Raw genomic sequence first — 14,624 nt, 5'->3', positions numbered from 1 at the left:
TTTCGACTCGGGCTATTTTGCTGTTTGCGCAGAACTCAGTCCACCGCCCATGGGGTTCTGCAGACTAGCGAAACTCGAAAGCCTGGCATAGCGAAGCTGCCACCATTTCCAGGTGTTGGTGAGTCTGTATTTTGTGTCTTGCGTTTTGCGTTTCTGTTATCTTGGGGGCGTTTTTTGTCTTCCGTCTCACGTCTGGCGTTTTCTGGTGAACATCGGCATCAGAGGAGCATGTATTGGGAACTGGACTTGGGTTTCGCCATGGCTTGGGGGCGTTTCTGTACTCAAGTGTATCTCATATTATGACTTGACGAGGAGCATGACTCGGCGCCATTGAAACCTGCGACTGGCTTTGGGCTTACTTGGACGGCTGGCTGCGGACCTAGTTCAACGGCTGGCTTTGGACTTACTCCGACGGCTAGCTTTGGACTTACTTCGACGGCTGGCTGTGGACCTTGTTCAACGGCTGGCTGCGGACCTAGTTCAACTGGCTGTGGACCTAGTTCAACGGCTGGCTGTGGACTTACTTCACGGCTGGCTGTGAACCTCGTTCAACGGCTGGCTGTGGACTTACTTCGACGGCTGGCTGTGAACCTCGTTCAACAGCTGGCTGTGGACTTACTTCGACGGCTGGCTGTGAACCTCGTTCAACAGCTGGCTGTGGATTTACTTCGACAGCTGCAGCTTAGAAAACCTCATGAAATAACTGAGAAAAAAATTGAAAGTAACCGTTTTGAAACCAATGGCAACTCCCCTAGCTGTTTTCTCGTGTTGGCTTTTTTGACAACTTGATATTAAAAGCAATGGGACGAGAACGGGTAACTTGGTGCTGGCATATTTTCTTGACCCGGGAATCTAAATACCTGCCTTTATTGTCCATTTGCCCAAGTGTTGAGCACTTACCAAGGCAGGTACCCTGCCTTGGCTAATTTGATTGTCTACAGTTTTTGTACTTTCTGGACGTCGATGTTGACGTTAGTAGCCTCTGTATCACCGCCACCAGCCCATAGCTCATCTATCTGAATCTGGTCGGGACGGCAAAGTTAGCCCAAGGAGTAGGGGAGCCCCCTACTAGTTCTTTCCTGGTATTCTCCTTGGTATTTATAGGCGAGGATGAGGATGGGATCAAACTATCTCCCCTGGCCAAGTCGTCTGTCTTTCAGGGGACTTTCTCGATTTGAAGGCGAGAAGGGGTAAGAAGTGGGCTAGTTATCTCCTCGCCAGTGTATCTGATAATGAAAAAGGGGTTTGTACCGATAAGGTCTCCCATTATCGGGCGATATAGAACTGTGACCACGAATCGAGTCATTCATTACTGGTCCCGCATTCTAGTTGCCCCATAGGTACGTAGGCAGTGTTCAACCAGCATTGTGGTAATAGAAGACCGGGTCCCTCTACTGTACGTCGTACTCGGCGTCGGAGGGCATGTATGTGTCGTCGTTGAGATCCGGGTCCCGGAACTGTCGTGACAGACTTTAGCCCGGCTACACTTGGCCATTTGCCTGGATCTTGACGACGAGTTTGACCTCTGACGGCTCCGGCCGAACCAAACCGATTTCTACATGTCGGAGGAGCAAATGGTCTTCCATCGGTTGATTTGATGAGAGACGGTCTATCGTTCACGGAGAGACTTTGGGTAGCTCTCGTAGTCGTGTTTGTCCTCGCGGAGAGACTATGGGTTGTTCTTGTGGTCGTATGTGAGCTCGATAAGGACTTAAACACCCCGAGCAGCGTCGTGGAAGTCGTCAACACGGATCGGGCTGCCTTCATTCCGAGCCCAACGACGGACGTCACGCATCATAGAGGTATTGGAGGGAGAATAAAGGTAGTTAAGACGTCGACACGGCGTCTACTAATTTATTAATTAAAATAAAGAAAACAACCGTCCTCCCCCTGCCCGCAACACTCCACCCCCCCTTTCCAGGCTTTTCAGGGTTGGCAAGCCCCCTACTTCGCCTTGCCGCCCGCCCCCTTGCCCTTGGCCGCCGCCGCCTTCTCGGCCGGGTTGGAAACCTTCAGCAGATAGATAGGTTGCCTGGTTAGCGACGAGAGCCAGAAAACGAAAAGAAAAAAGAAATAAAAGGGGATTTTTGTGTTTTACCAGCTGGTTTCCAGAGCCCGCCGCTCCGGCCGTCGCCGCCGCCTCGCCGCCACCACTAGCGCCGCCCTTCTTTGCCGTTTTCTTACCGGCTTCGGGGGCGTGCCCCGACGCACCCCCGAAGCCGGTCGTGTCGTAGCCCGTTCGAGTCATGGCTGCGGGCGGCGAGAAAAATGTCCCCCAAGGTCAGCACATTCGTTCGTCTTGTTTATTATTTATTTATTTTCTCTCTTCGTTCCCCGACTTTCTTCTTTTCTTTCATGCTTTTTTGGTGTTTTTGTTTGGAGTTTGTAGGGTGGCTTTGGAGAGTTTCGTTTTTCGTTCGAAGGAGTAAAGCCGTAAGACGAAAGAAGGAAGAAAGAAAGAAAGAAAGAAAAGAAAAGAAATCGAGAAAAATATCTTGGTCTACTAGTCCATCTGCCTCTCCTAGCCCATAGAGTATGTGGACATGGAGAGTTTGGTCGGGATCACCCATCAGAAGAAGGCAGCGGCCACCAGCACCATAGAGGAGGAGGGTGGGAACAGAGGACTGGTGCCGGACTGGGGGGGGGGGGGTTGCCATTGTACCCGGCGAATAAATAGGATGAGGCGTGGGAGGCTGAGATACTAACTCGGGATTTGCTGGTTGGTAGGCTTGAGGTGGTGACTTTGAAGAGAGAGTCGTTTGTCTGTTGAAGCGCAGTTAGCTATTGTGAATGACCTAAAGTGAGCCTGTAACTGCGTGAGACATACCTGCTGCCGTGCTGGCGACGGGACAGACACTTGTGCTTGATGAGCTGTGCTTTATAAAGAGGAAGCGACAACTGCCGTATGCTTTCGAAGTCGTAGAGCTGAGCGTGACGAAGCCGAGACCGAAGAGAGTACGAGATGGTATCCTGTTTCTTGCGGTTAGCTATTGCAAGACAATAACACAACCGGGAAAAGAAGAGTCAGCTATCAAGGAATACGTACTAGCGCTGCACGGCGGGCTTGCGAGAAAGAAGAGAGAGTCGTGGTTGGCGAGTCTGAGCTTGTAGAGAAGGTATTCTGTTCCCCGTTAGCTGTGGTAACCAAGGAGCGAAATAAGTTATGGGAGATGCTGAAAAAATACCGACTGCGGTGTAGTTCCGCGAATGAGACGCGAGGTTGGCGAGTTCAATCTCTTGAAAGTGGAGGAGATGTATTCTGATTTCATAGACGGCACGTTAGCTTTTGCAATCAACGAGAATATATGGTGCTCAATAAACATACCAGCTGCGGCGAGCGCGCGAAAGGGAGTTATGGTGACGAGACGAAGCTTTCGAAGGGAGAATAGTATCTTCTGTTTCCCGCATATGGCACGGTTAGGCGTCGGAGGCGAGGACGGAGAGTAGAAAATGGAGAGCGGAAACCTGAAAAATGGAGTGTTTCTCGAGACGTACCGACTGCGCGTGTGCGCGGAAAGAGAGAAAGGTGACGAGACGCGGCTCAAAGAAAAGAAGGAGGGAGTGGTCTGTTTCTCGCGTAGAACGCGTTCTGACTGCTGTAAGCAGTGCTGCGAGACGCGTACTTGTCGCGACTTGTACGCACGCGAGGGTAGAAGGAGAGAGACGCGAGCGACGAGAGAGAGAATCCGACGACGGGAGGATGAGAAGGACTGTTTAGAGTGTCTTTGAAGACGGGAAGGTCTCGAAACTGCAGGCTCTGTAAAAGAGAGGATGATCGTCAACCGTGTAGAGGGAGAAAAGAGAGGGTGATGGAAGACGAAGGTAAGGTTGAGAAGAGAAAAGAGGAGGGAGACGAGGCACGCAGGTTAAATACGCAGCACGACGAGAGTGGCCTCTCAAACCTTAGGCCAGGCGGGGGAAGGACAATGGGAGACTAAGGAAGCAGGGCAAGGCCAGGCAGGGAAGGACAATAGGAGACCGAGAAACCAGAGCAAGGCCAGGCTAAGAGGATTATGAGAGGAAGGTGAACTACCACTCAGGAAGCCGGCCTCCTCACTCTCACCCCTGGTTGCCCAGGTGACAAGCCAGGAGTGCCCAACCTTGGTCTCCAACTTTCCATACCCAAAACCCCAGAGAGAGGCAAGCTGCCTACCACCGAAGAGAACGCTCCTACAAGATCCACACGCAGATGAGACTCTTGTTGGCTGTCGGATGTCCACATGACTATCCACTGGCAGCTTGACACATTCCCACAAAGACCCAGCCATGAGGCCCATCAACGACAGAACGGGTCTTGCCAGTATCCCGCTAGAGAAACACACCAAAAGTGGACCTTGTATACGTATCTCTACACGATCGTACATACATACATACCCCGGACAGAGCCTACTAACTACCTGCCCTAGCCAGCGAGTGACAACCATACCTACCTAGATAGATAAACCAACCAAACATACCGCCAGAGTGCAAAGAGAGCAGAAGCACCAATACAGGCTACCTAATTAGATATCATGATAGCTAGCCGGGGAACCACGGCCGGCGCCAGAAGCCATGCCACGACAATGACATGCCGTGAGCAGATAGATAGATAGCCTTGGAATGACAAAAGGGAGCGCGTTCGGACATACATGCATGCATGCACGTGTAAACAGCCTCACAGTTCCATCCCATCCCATCCCATCCCTAACCAACCTACAAACAGAATAAAACAGAATAAACGGTTGCTTGCCGCCGTTGCACCGGAAGCTGTTGGCCGAGCCAGCTTGCTTTGTGCCGGGGAGGGAGGGAAAAGAATGGCGACCAAGGTCATAAAAGACGAGAATGGCAGGGGTGGGGGATGTGCAGCAGCCTCCCGATTCTCCCTTTTCACTTTTTGCATCTCAAAGAAAGGATGGAAGTACGGAAGGAGCAGCAGCAACGATCAGTTCAGGGGATCTAATTACAGGGTATCTATCACTCACGGGGTGGGTGGCAGCTAAGCCACCTTTCTCTCAAACAGCAATCGCCTTCTTCGGCGTATCCCCCTTGCCAATCTTTGCACCGCCGGCAAAGCTAGTTTTCGCTGGTCTCGGCTTTGAATCTCATCCCCCATCGCCACCAGCGCCAGCCGCTTGCTTCGGCTTCGGCCCCGTCGACAACCTGTCCGCTTCGGGGTCTGTCTCCTTGGCCCAGCGTACCCAGTCGGGGCGCCGGCGGCTCCAGAGGTCTCCGCGCCAGGCGCGCCAGACGTTGCGGCCCAGCCACGACTCCCGGAGGTCTCGCTCGTGGCTCTCTAGCTGCCCCATTATGTTCTCCTTGAGGTGGAATGGGACGGTAATGCCGTCGCCGCCCTTGGACGGGGCCTCGATGACGGCGTTTAATACGTTCTGGCCGTGCATCGACGTCGCGAGTTCATACGTGTGCGGCAGCAGGCCGGCCACGAGGACTTTGTGGAAGTTGGGGTTCTGGGAAGATGTGGCCAGTGCCTTCACCAGCATGGCCGAGGTCGAGGCCGAGAGCGTCGCTAGGCGTAGGAGCTGGTCCGGTTTGAGAGCCAGGAGTGATGCCTGTATGGCCTTTGTCGGGGGGCCGGGTATATCAAAGAGGGCGGTTATCAGCTGTCTGCTGTGGGAGAGCATTGCGCCCTTGTTCTTGACGGCATCCGGCTGGAACTTGTCCTTTTTTGGTGCCTCTTTAGAATTATCTGCATCGTCAAACTGGCACAGCTTGGGCACCAGGTACTTCCAGTCGCCGCCGTTTGCGGCCGTCAGCGCTTGCAGGAGAGACTTGATCTCCTCGCTGGCCTGCCGCACGTTGCAGCGCTCGAACAAGGTCTTAATCACGTTGAAGCGGCCCTTCTCCACAAATACGGGCATCTGCGGCAACGACTTCTCTACGGCCTCGGCGAGATCTTCCTTGCTGAGTCGGTTGAGAACCCGGATAGCCGGGTACGACGCAATGTCGTTCCGGAGCAAAGTAGCAATACGCGGACCGAAGAACTTGGCCTGGAGGCCTTTGAAGATCTTTCCTGAGCAGTGGGTGATTAGAGTCTCGAGCAGCCTCGATCCAATAGGGTCGTAGAGCATCGAGTTGATAAACTCGGAGGCCTGCGACTTTTCGTCGCTGAAGGATTCGGGCGCGTTCGGTATCAGCTTTTCCAGCAGACCGGCCGTGGACTCTCCCTTCTTGGGCTCTTCCTTGGGTGGCTCTTCTGTGCCGGCCTCCGCCTTCGCTTTAGAGGGGGCTTTTTTCGCCTTTTTGACAAACACCGTCAACTCGAGCTCCAACAAAAGCTGCAGTGTCGGGTTGCCGGTGGGATGGGTTGCCAGCACGCGGAGGGCCGTGTCGTCAATATTCGCCGTAGAGTCTCCAATGATCTTCTGTATTGCTATCGTGAAGGACGAAGGAACGGCGCGGGTCTGGGAGCTGAGCTCGCTGGCCATAACCGATGCGCCTTCGAAGGTGACGTGTTCCTTCTTCTTGCTCTGAAGCATAGACTTCGTTGCTATCTGGTCGAGAGGCCGCCCAGACAAAATCAGGAGCAGAGCTCTCAAGGCGTGGGAGCCGTATCTATCGGAGAGGAGGTAGGAGAGATGGTCTTCGAGCTCGTCGAGGGTCAAGAGGAGCAGGTCCTCCATCGACGACTGTGGCATGGGGGCTGTCCCTTGCTCACCGTCGGCCTTGGTTTCGGGTTCGGGCGTGGGCTCGGGCTCCACCAGACCTTGCAGCTCCTGCGTGACGACGGGGGCTGACTGCAAAAAGAGCTTTTCGCAGCAATGGCCTGCGAAGCGATGTGTGATGAGACTGATGAAATGGCCGGCGAATGTGTCGTAGAGGTGCTTTTTTTGTCTTGTGTTGGAGAGGAGGATCAGCCTCTCCATGAGGCGCGAACAGGACTGGCTGCTCGCCAGCTTCAGCTCCTTGCCCTCGGCCTCCTTGTAGACGTTCTGGAGGAACATGTCGCGGTCCTCGGTGGTGGGGAAGTCGTTGAGTTCGAGCAGCTCGTCGGCGTGGCGGAAGTATTCCTGCTCCTGGTCGGCCAGCATGCCGAAGAACTCGCGCTCGAAGCCGTTGGTAAGAGGGCCTCGGGAATGGTGGGACGTGTCTTGGCCATCTAGGAAGGCAACATATTCCGAGGGTTGGGCGTCGTCGAGGCCGGCGACATTGCTGGCGCCGTCGTCCTGGCGCTGGCGCTTCGTCTCTGGCGCATCCTCCTCGTTAGCAACCTCTCTGCTCCTCTTCTTTGCCCTCTTCTCGTCACGGATCAATTGGCGTTTTGACTTCCTAGCCTTGCCCATTTTGCGTTACCGGTGTGGTTGGGGATGTGATGCTCAGCGCTGTTTTGGCGGGGTTGATTTTGGCGTCCCGTTTCGACGTTGAGGCATTGGAGAAAAATTTCGGGGCCAAAAGGCGTTATCTTATCGGGCAACAGTAACAACGCTCTTTAACCCTAACCCCGGTATGCCGAGTGCAGCTACTATGTAGTAAGCGGCGGACTTGATGCGTCGTCAACCGAACGAACAAGACAAAGTCACAAAGTGGGATAGAGAAGAACAAAAATAAACAAAAAAAATAAAGAAATGAAAGGGGCCAAATTAGCAAACAAAAAACCACATAGTGGAAAACTGTCTCAAAAGATGGCTGCCCCATTACTACAGCTACCACCACCGCCTCGCATAATTTGGTCCAAAGCACCTTCAAGCGGTCATGTCCCGTTCAAGCCCCCGAGTCTAATCCGAAAAGCCGTGATGATTGATTGTCTTCTTGTTCCACAGTCCCACACTTCAGACACCACCAAGTGACAGGAACCCCTCATATAGTCGCCGTCCTCACCACGCCATCCGCATCCCTCACTAGCAGAGGCGGCTTCTCGTCCGGGCTTCTGCCGTTCCTGTACTGCCACAGTCTGCTAAGCTCTTTCACCTTGACCTTGGCCGCAGTCGCAGTCGCAGCTTTCGCACGAGTCCTGTGCCGGCCCTTTCGACTCTCCACCGGGCTGACGCCGTGCACTTCCACCGCGTCCAGGTTGACGTTCGCGCCGTCGCCGTTACCACCCAGCCAGCTCAGCTCCATAGCCTCGCGCGCGACCCGCATCTCGTCGCCCTCGACCCCGACGACGACCTCGCTCTCCATGAACTCGGAGTCCTCGGCGCATGCGACCAGCGCGCCAGTTGCGGCGTCGCGTGAGAGCGGGAACAGGCCGTCGAGATAATGCTGAACCAGTTGGTGACCGCCCCTTGGGGAGGAGCGTATAAACACGCGCCCAATGAACCGGGGTACCGTCTGCGTCCCCGGCGCCGTCGTCGCGAAATGCAACACCCCCCAGAGCGCTACGAAGTCGGTCGTGTGCGCGTAGTGCTCAATGTGCCCTATGGCTCTACCACTCACGGCCGACGGCGCCAGGGCGCTCGTCTCGAACGTCAGCGCAGGCCGGATGGGGGTCGGCGTGTTCGCGGTGGTGAAAGACTGTGAATTGCCGGGAATAGTACCGCTCCCGGTGTCGATGGGTGCAGAGGACTGGAGCTGCTGGACGTTGGGTTGGGAGGCGGGTGCGGGTGCGGCAGTGCTGGTCCCGCTTCCAGGCCCAGTCAGCTTGGTCGAGTCTGTCGACGCTGCAAGCGGGTTCCGGAAAGCCTCGTCCTGCGAAACGATCTTCCGGTGCGGGTTGTTGAAGTGGTTGGCGGCATTACCAAACGTGTAGACTTCGAGCTTGGACAAAAGATCTTGTGGGAGCTCCTGGAGCAGCCAGTCAATGATCATGCTTCCCTCGATGGCTCCCTGCGAGTGCAGGATGAAGACGACCTTTGAGAACTGTGGCTTGTAGAGCATCTCTTTGATGATTCGATAGCACACGCGCACGTCCGCCGTTGCGTAGCCAAAGTTTCGCTGAACAAGGCACTCGAGGACATCGAACAGAATGCCCGCCCTATGTGCAGCGAGCATCCTTGTTAGCGGCCACTTCGGCACATTCTGCTGGAAGAGACGCTCACGTTTTGTTGTGAATGCCAAGAATCGGCCTCTTGAAGGTGAGAGCAAGCCTGTCGAGGTTGCTCTGCATCCAGTGGCTCCTAGTTCAAAATCAAGCTTGCTTCAGCACAACCGCGTTCGTTTGGCGTGTGATAACGGCGGGCAACATAGCTTACCCGACAGCGACACCGTTGATGAAGATCCATTGCTCATGAGCATGCTCTGGCAACGCGGGGGCATACTGCGGACTGGAGCGGTACTCGACGTCTTGGCCGTTCAGCAAAATGCAAAGGCTGTGGTTGAGAAGTAGAAAGAGTCCCACGGTCAAGGCTGCCATCCAGACCGGGAGCAAGACCAGCGCAGGGAAAGCGAGAATGAAGGCGAGCTGCAAGACACAGAGCACAAAGTGCACCACGATGCAGAACACGTTCTTGGCCGTGAAAGAGAGCTCGTCGAGGTCGCCAGAATCGGATGGCGTCAAGGGAAACAGGATGTAGGGGAGTGCCCACATAAACTTGAAGAAGTAGTAGATGTCGTACGCCATCAGATTCCAGGGCATGTCGGTGTAGCCGTAGTTGATGACCGACTTGCCGCCGATTTGCGATCCAAGGAACTCCGCGTTGTTTCTCGGGTTTCCTCGTCTGTCCCCGGCCGCCTCATCCCGAGGCCTAGGCGCGCTCCGCCAAAAGGACGTGAGCCACGAGAAGGACAGCATCCCGCCGGCTATAGTGAACAAGAGAGCTGTGACCGCCAAAACAGAGCTCATCGCTTGCTATTGCTCGTGCTATCGATCGTTGCTGTTGACCGACCCGCGCGAGATGAAAGACCGACGAGCTGCCATTTAATTCAAATTGTCTTGGACTGCCAGGCTGGAACTGGAAACCTGGGGCGCAGCGTCTTTTGATGATCCGACTCACACGCCCTCAAGGCTCAGCTGCGCCAAGCCAGCCCAGCGTCATTGTGCCAGCCCAGCGTCATTGTGCCAGCCTGCCAACCAAGCACTGCACGGGCTGAGCGAGTGCGAGTGGCTTGGCACCCTCACTTACTGCCCCAGGCTGTCCTGGTTGGTTGATTTGCGGCACTCCACTCCTTGGCCTGCTTGGCCCCTGTGTTTGGGGTCTAAGGTGACAGTAGGACGGGACTAGGGGGCTAAATGACGGGTCCCGGAACGCACCTGCTTCCCGCTAGCAGACGAACCGCTCTGTAGGGCTGAGACGGGAAGCTGAAATGCACTGTAAGACGTTGTATTCGCTGCAGGTAAGCACGGCAAGGCAACCCTAGTTGATCGTCCCGAGCGCATTCTTTGCCAGGTCCCGAGTATCGGAATACGGAATATGGAATGCGGAATCCAGAATTCTGACAATGGCAATTACAAGGTTGAATGGAGTGTGATGGGTCAAGACTATACTGGCCAGCCTAGCCAATGTGGTGGTGCGTGAGAGTAATAAGGAAAAAGGCAGCGTCCTAACAGACTGAATACAGGTAACGAAGTCTGTTGGCCTGGGCTCAGAACACCACGTGCCCTGCACATGGACTGTACAAAGCGGAAATAAAAATTGAAATAATAGCCCAACAAGGGGCGGTTGGCAGGAATTTGGTGGGCTGCGTCTAGATCAAGTAGTATCTGAATAGTACTTTTCCCACGAAAACCAGTCAAAAGCCGCCCCAAACGGACGCTTCTGCCCCCGGTGCTGATCTTCATGCAGAGGTATTGACGGATTCGTAGGAGCCTCCTGCGCGTTATTAACACCCCTAGCAGCAGTGGAGAGATCCCCTGCGAAAGATGGAGAAAGCCAACTGAGAAACTTGTCCATTTCTTCGTCGTCAAGCGAAAAGTCTTCCGCCCCAAAATTGTAGGCGAGAGGGTCGGCCGCGGCTTCTGGGTTGGGATCGCTTGCCAACCCATAACTATGCTGCGCTGTACTCAGGTTTGGCACGTGTACCTCTAATTCTGTGTAAACACGGCCCGCCGCACTTTGCTGTTCTTGGACATGTCGCTGGGCAATTCGGAAGAAGACTTCAGCTGTGTGCTCTAACCGCAGCGACACCTCGGTCAAGAGCGTCAGCTGCAGTCGTAGGTTGGTGAAGTAGCTTATTATCGAGTACAGTAAGGCAAGATCCGCTTGCACATCTGGATTTTGTGGATGATGGATGACATGGGCAAGGAGGGTGAAAAACGAAGTAAACGGGTAATATAGAAGTTGCCTTGAGTTGTTTCACAAGGGGTTAGCTAGGTAGATAGGTATCGTTCGCAAAAGTGGACGAGGGGGTCATACCAGATTACACCATTGTACATATTTTGATGACTTCCCAGCATAATGGGAAGAAGCTGAAGAGCTTCGCGCGCCAGACTGATTCGAAGTCCGTCGTATTCAGGCAAATCCTTGATAAGGACCATCATTGTATTAGCGTATCGGAACTTTGCCGTCGCTCTAGCTTGCATCGCTTCCTCGTGATTCTCGTTTTCCAGAAGATCTTGGTCATCATGTTCAGCTTGGCGAAGCAGCTTTGAGGGGCAGTTAGCTTGTGTCGAGACTAAAAGAACACCAAAGAAAAAAAGAAGAAAAAAAGCAATCTTACGTCGATGGTTTCTAGATACCAAGTCTCGAGCTCGCCTTTCAGGGCGTCTCGTTCAGCCGGCAACCCGCCCAAGACGAGTGAATCTAGAATAACACTAGTAAGCTTGGCCAGTTTTATGTTCTGGAAGAATACATGAGCGGCAAAGATTGGGGAGGTTGAGGTCTCGCAGTCAGCTGGCATCGCGTGTGGGTGGGAGCTGGAGCTGACCAGATAGTCGAAGCTGGGAAGCCGGACATCTCGGAAATACGATAGGGGCAATAGCGCAGGGCGGCCAAAGGTCAGGGCACACCACTTTTCGTAAGTGAACAGAACCCAGAAAAGACAGAGCTGGCATTGTTGACTTCCCCAGTCCATATCAGGTTCTGGAATGTGAAAGGACATGGCTTGAGCTTGGTGGCAAGCGTAGGAAGTAAGCATCCACGATACGTTCGGTGTGGCAAAGTCCTCGCCGCGGAACGAAAGTAGAATGAATGCCTGGATGCTCATCCTGGAGGGCGACAGGAACAAGGCGGCGTTGTCCAGAGCCATTTTGGTGTTCCACCGCCACATGCTAGAAAGACCGTGGCGCGCCAGGTCTGAGATGAGGAGGGAGTAATTGATGAAGATTACCCAGGCCGGTGGCGCCTCTGATGGCTCGAAGATCACCTGCCGTAGTAGGGAGTCAGATGGAGAGTCGAAAAACACTCGGCACATATTGTTGATGGCTCTATATTCTGTTTTTTTATCAAACGATCAATTAGCATGCATCTCTGCAATTATGGACTGGTGATCCAAGGCTCGTTCATACTTTTTATCATGTAGTTACCGGTTTCTCTATCGGGCGTGCGGTACTGCCTTGGGCTGTTGAGGCTCAACATGGTGACCGGAGACCGCAAAGAGGTGAGTCCCTTGACCAGGTCGTTTACCCTCTCCATGGCGACTCTGAATTCTGGCTGAGGAGCCAGGAGGGGGATGATCTGACCAAGCTGGTCATGTGCCTCGCCAACGGCAGAAAACGAGAGGGCCCCGAATGTTGCCTCATCTTTACGGCTCTGTTCCGTCAACAGAGCGGTGGGCCGAGCGCCCGGGCGAGTTACTGGTGGCCGGGATTCCCGATCCCGGACGCCTCCCAACTCGGAGGCGGCGACTATCCGGCTAACTGATGCAGTGAGGGTCTCGAGCGCAGCCTCAACCCTCTCAAGCCGATCGGTAGAGAATCCAAAGTTGGAGGAGGTGTGCTGCGGCACGGGCGCAACCTGCTGTTTCGGTCGTTGCCTGTTTATTGTCAGCTAGCCGTGACCAGAGATAGCAACTTGAAGGCGGAACGAATAGACATGAGAGGCAGCAGGAGCACCAGGGAACAATTCGAGTAACGCACTCCAGCTCGAGGTTATTAGAACTACTACTAGTAGTCGGTCCAGAACTAGTAGAACGGTTCGTCGGTGCCAATTGCCGAGAATATTCGCAAATCCCGGGCCAGGGCTTGCCTGACACAGTGCTTATAAGTAAGGACATCCCAACGCTCAGGGATGAATTTATTCGGTGGACTCACAGGCCGCGCATTTGGGCAGCTCTCGGGAACATCTCCAAGTTTTCCGGAGAGTTAGCGGACCGAGACCTTAGAAACAATGAATTTGGCGGCGTGAACTGCTGCTCACTTTATTTTCTTGTGCCTGCAAAAGTTGCACTGTAGCAGCACCAGGGGTGGTCAGACATGTTCCGGAACTCGAGGCTAATGCACATGGTAGTAGTGGAGATGATAATAACCCCCGACCTCTGAGACTCAAAGCCGAACTGCGCTCACCGCAAAACGGGCAAGGCCGTGGCTTGGGGCGACGCCCTTGCCCTTGTCCGTGATTTCCGCGTTGATGGTCGCCATTGCCCGGCCGCGGCGTTCCCGGGTCGTGACTGCTTGCCTCGGAACTCAAGAGTTCAAAGTTAGATTGACTCCAACTGTTTGAGTTTGAAGTTGCTGTACGAAGTACGGATAGTAGATGGTTCCTTCCTCTATTGTCTTTGTTTGCCCATTCAACTTCGGCCGAACAACCAACCCCTGATGACCGGCCCGTGTCGCTGACAAATGGGCATAACGCCTGGGTTACAGCGGAGATTTGGGCGGCCCACGAGAATGGGGGCTGAACAGGCTTGAAAGTAGTAATTACGGATATCTACGGATACCTTACCCACCTACAGGTAATGACGATAGGTACAGAATAAAAGAATGGAACACTTCAAAAACAAAACCCCCATACTTAGGAAGATGCGCTTCGAACGATCTCCTCAACAGCTGCATCGACGCCCGAAACCACCAGCGTCGGCTTGATCCCGCCGACGACATCGCCAAGCCGATCGACCCAGCCCTTGCCGGCCCTGTCGACCCACGCGGCACTGAGACCAGCGACGCGGGCTCCGATCACGTCAAACGGGTTCCCCGTGACCAGCCACACGTCGCCGGGCCGGCCCTCCTTGCCGACGGCGCGGACCAGGTGGTCGTACGTGCGCATGTCGGGCTTGAACACGCGCACGCCGTCGTCGTGCACCGTGACGAGGCCCTTGAAGACGTCGGCGTAGGCCTGTAGGTCGGGCGACGTGGCGATGGACTCCGACACCATGGCGTCGGTGCCGTTGGAGAAGACGTACGCCTCGATGGCGCCCTCGGCCGCCTGGGCCCGCACCGCGTCTAGCGCCGCGGGCACATCGGGGAACACGCGCAGCGCGTCGTATGCCTCTACGAGCCGGTCCGAGTCACCGGCCGAAAGCGCTGCTCCCGACTCGGCCACGGCGTGCTCTAGCGCGCCCCGCGTAATGTCGCTGAACGGGCGGTAGATGCCTAGGTGGTGTGTGGTTTGCGGCGTGAGACAAACTCTCCATCTCCAATCACAACATCATATTGCGTGTCACCTCACTCACCCATGCTGTTGATGCGCCATGTGTACTCGAGCTGATAGCGCCGCCAGAGCGGAGAGATGGACCTGGCCGCGTCATCGCCGAACACCTTGGCCAGCTCTACGGCGATTGACTCGGTCGACAGAAGCGTGCCGTACAGGTCGAAGGCGATGTTTTTTTTGCTGCTGCTAGCCATGGTGTTTGTCGTATGCGAAGACAACCTGAAATGGTCG

The 14,624-nt window shown here is 54.7% G+C and overlaps 4 protein-coding genes across 4 annotated transcripts; all 4 read right to left on the bottom strand.

Annotated features, from left to right (window-relative positions):
* Window positions 1–5,081: 5,081 nt before the first annotated feature.
* Window positions 5,082–7,277, bottom strand: B0T26DRAFT_650952 (armadillo-type protein; the record flags this gene model as incomplete). Its single annotated transcript, XM_060438236.1, has 1 exon — window positions 5,082–7,277. The coding sequence occupies one exon, from the start codon at window positions 7,275–7,277 to the stop codon at window positions 5,082–5,084; it is 2,196 nt and encodes a 731-aa protein (XP_060294362.1).
* Window positions 7,278–7,791: 514 nt separating this feature from the next.
* Window positions 7,792–9,712, bottom strand: B0T26DRAFT_650470 (uncharacterized protein; the record flags this gene model as incomplete). Its single annotated transcript, XM_060438184.1, has 4 exons — window positions 7,792–8,905; window positions 8,970–9,047; window positions 9,123–9,331; window positions 9,362–9,712. 4 exons carry the CDS (start codon window positions 9,710–9,712, stop codon window positions 7,792–7,794), a joined length of 1,752 nt encoding a protein of 583 aa, XP_060294361.1.
* Window positions 9,713–10,135: 423 nt separating this feature from the next.
* On the bottom strand, window positions 10,136–13,581 carry B0T26DRAFT_352649 (uncharacterized protein). The gene is made up of 8 exons (XM_060434564.1): window positions 13,310–13,581; window positions 13,164–13,192; window positions 13,058–13,089; window positions 12,884–12,992; window positions 12,314–12,780; window positions 11,527–12,239; window positions 11,223–11,452; window positions 10,136–11,151 (listed from the first exon to the last, which is right to left on the bottom strand). The coding sequence occupies exons 1-8, from the start codon at window positions 13,382–13,384 to the stop codon at window positions 10,560–10,562; spliced, it is 2,247 nt and encodes a 748-aa protein (XP_060294360.1). The 5' UTR covers window positions 13,385–13,581; the 3' UTR covers window positions 10,136–10,559.
* Window positions 13,582–13,757: 176 nt separating this feature from the next.
* On the bottom strand, window positions 13,758–14,587 carry B0T26DRAFT_741892 (HAD-like domain-containing protein; the record flags this gene model as incomplete). The annotated part of the gene is made up of 2 exons (XM_060444030.1): window positions 13,758–14,335; window positions 14,416–14,587. The coding sequence occupies 2 exons, from the start codon at window positions 14,585–14,587 to the stop codon at window positions 13,758–13,760; spliced, it is 750 nt and encodes a 249-aa protein (XP_060294359.1).
* Between the last annotated feature and the right edge of the window lie 37 nt (window positions 14,588–14,624).

Source organism: Lasiosphaeria miniovina, assembly GCF_030549165.1.
Source record: "Lasiosphaeria miniovina strain SMH2392-1A chromosome Unknown B0T26scaffold_5, whole genome shotgun sequence".
In the NCBI taxonomy this organism is placed as follows: domain Eukaryota; kingdom Fungi; phylum Ascomycota; class Sordariomycetes; order Sordariales; family Lasiosphaeriaceae; genus Lasiosphaeria; species Lasiosphaeria miniovina.
This window is presented reverse-complemented; position numbering and strand designations above follow the sequence as displayed.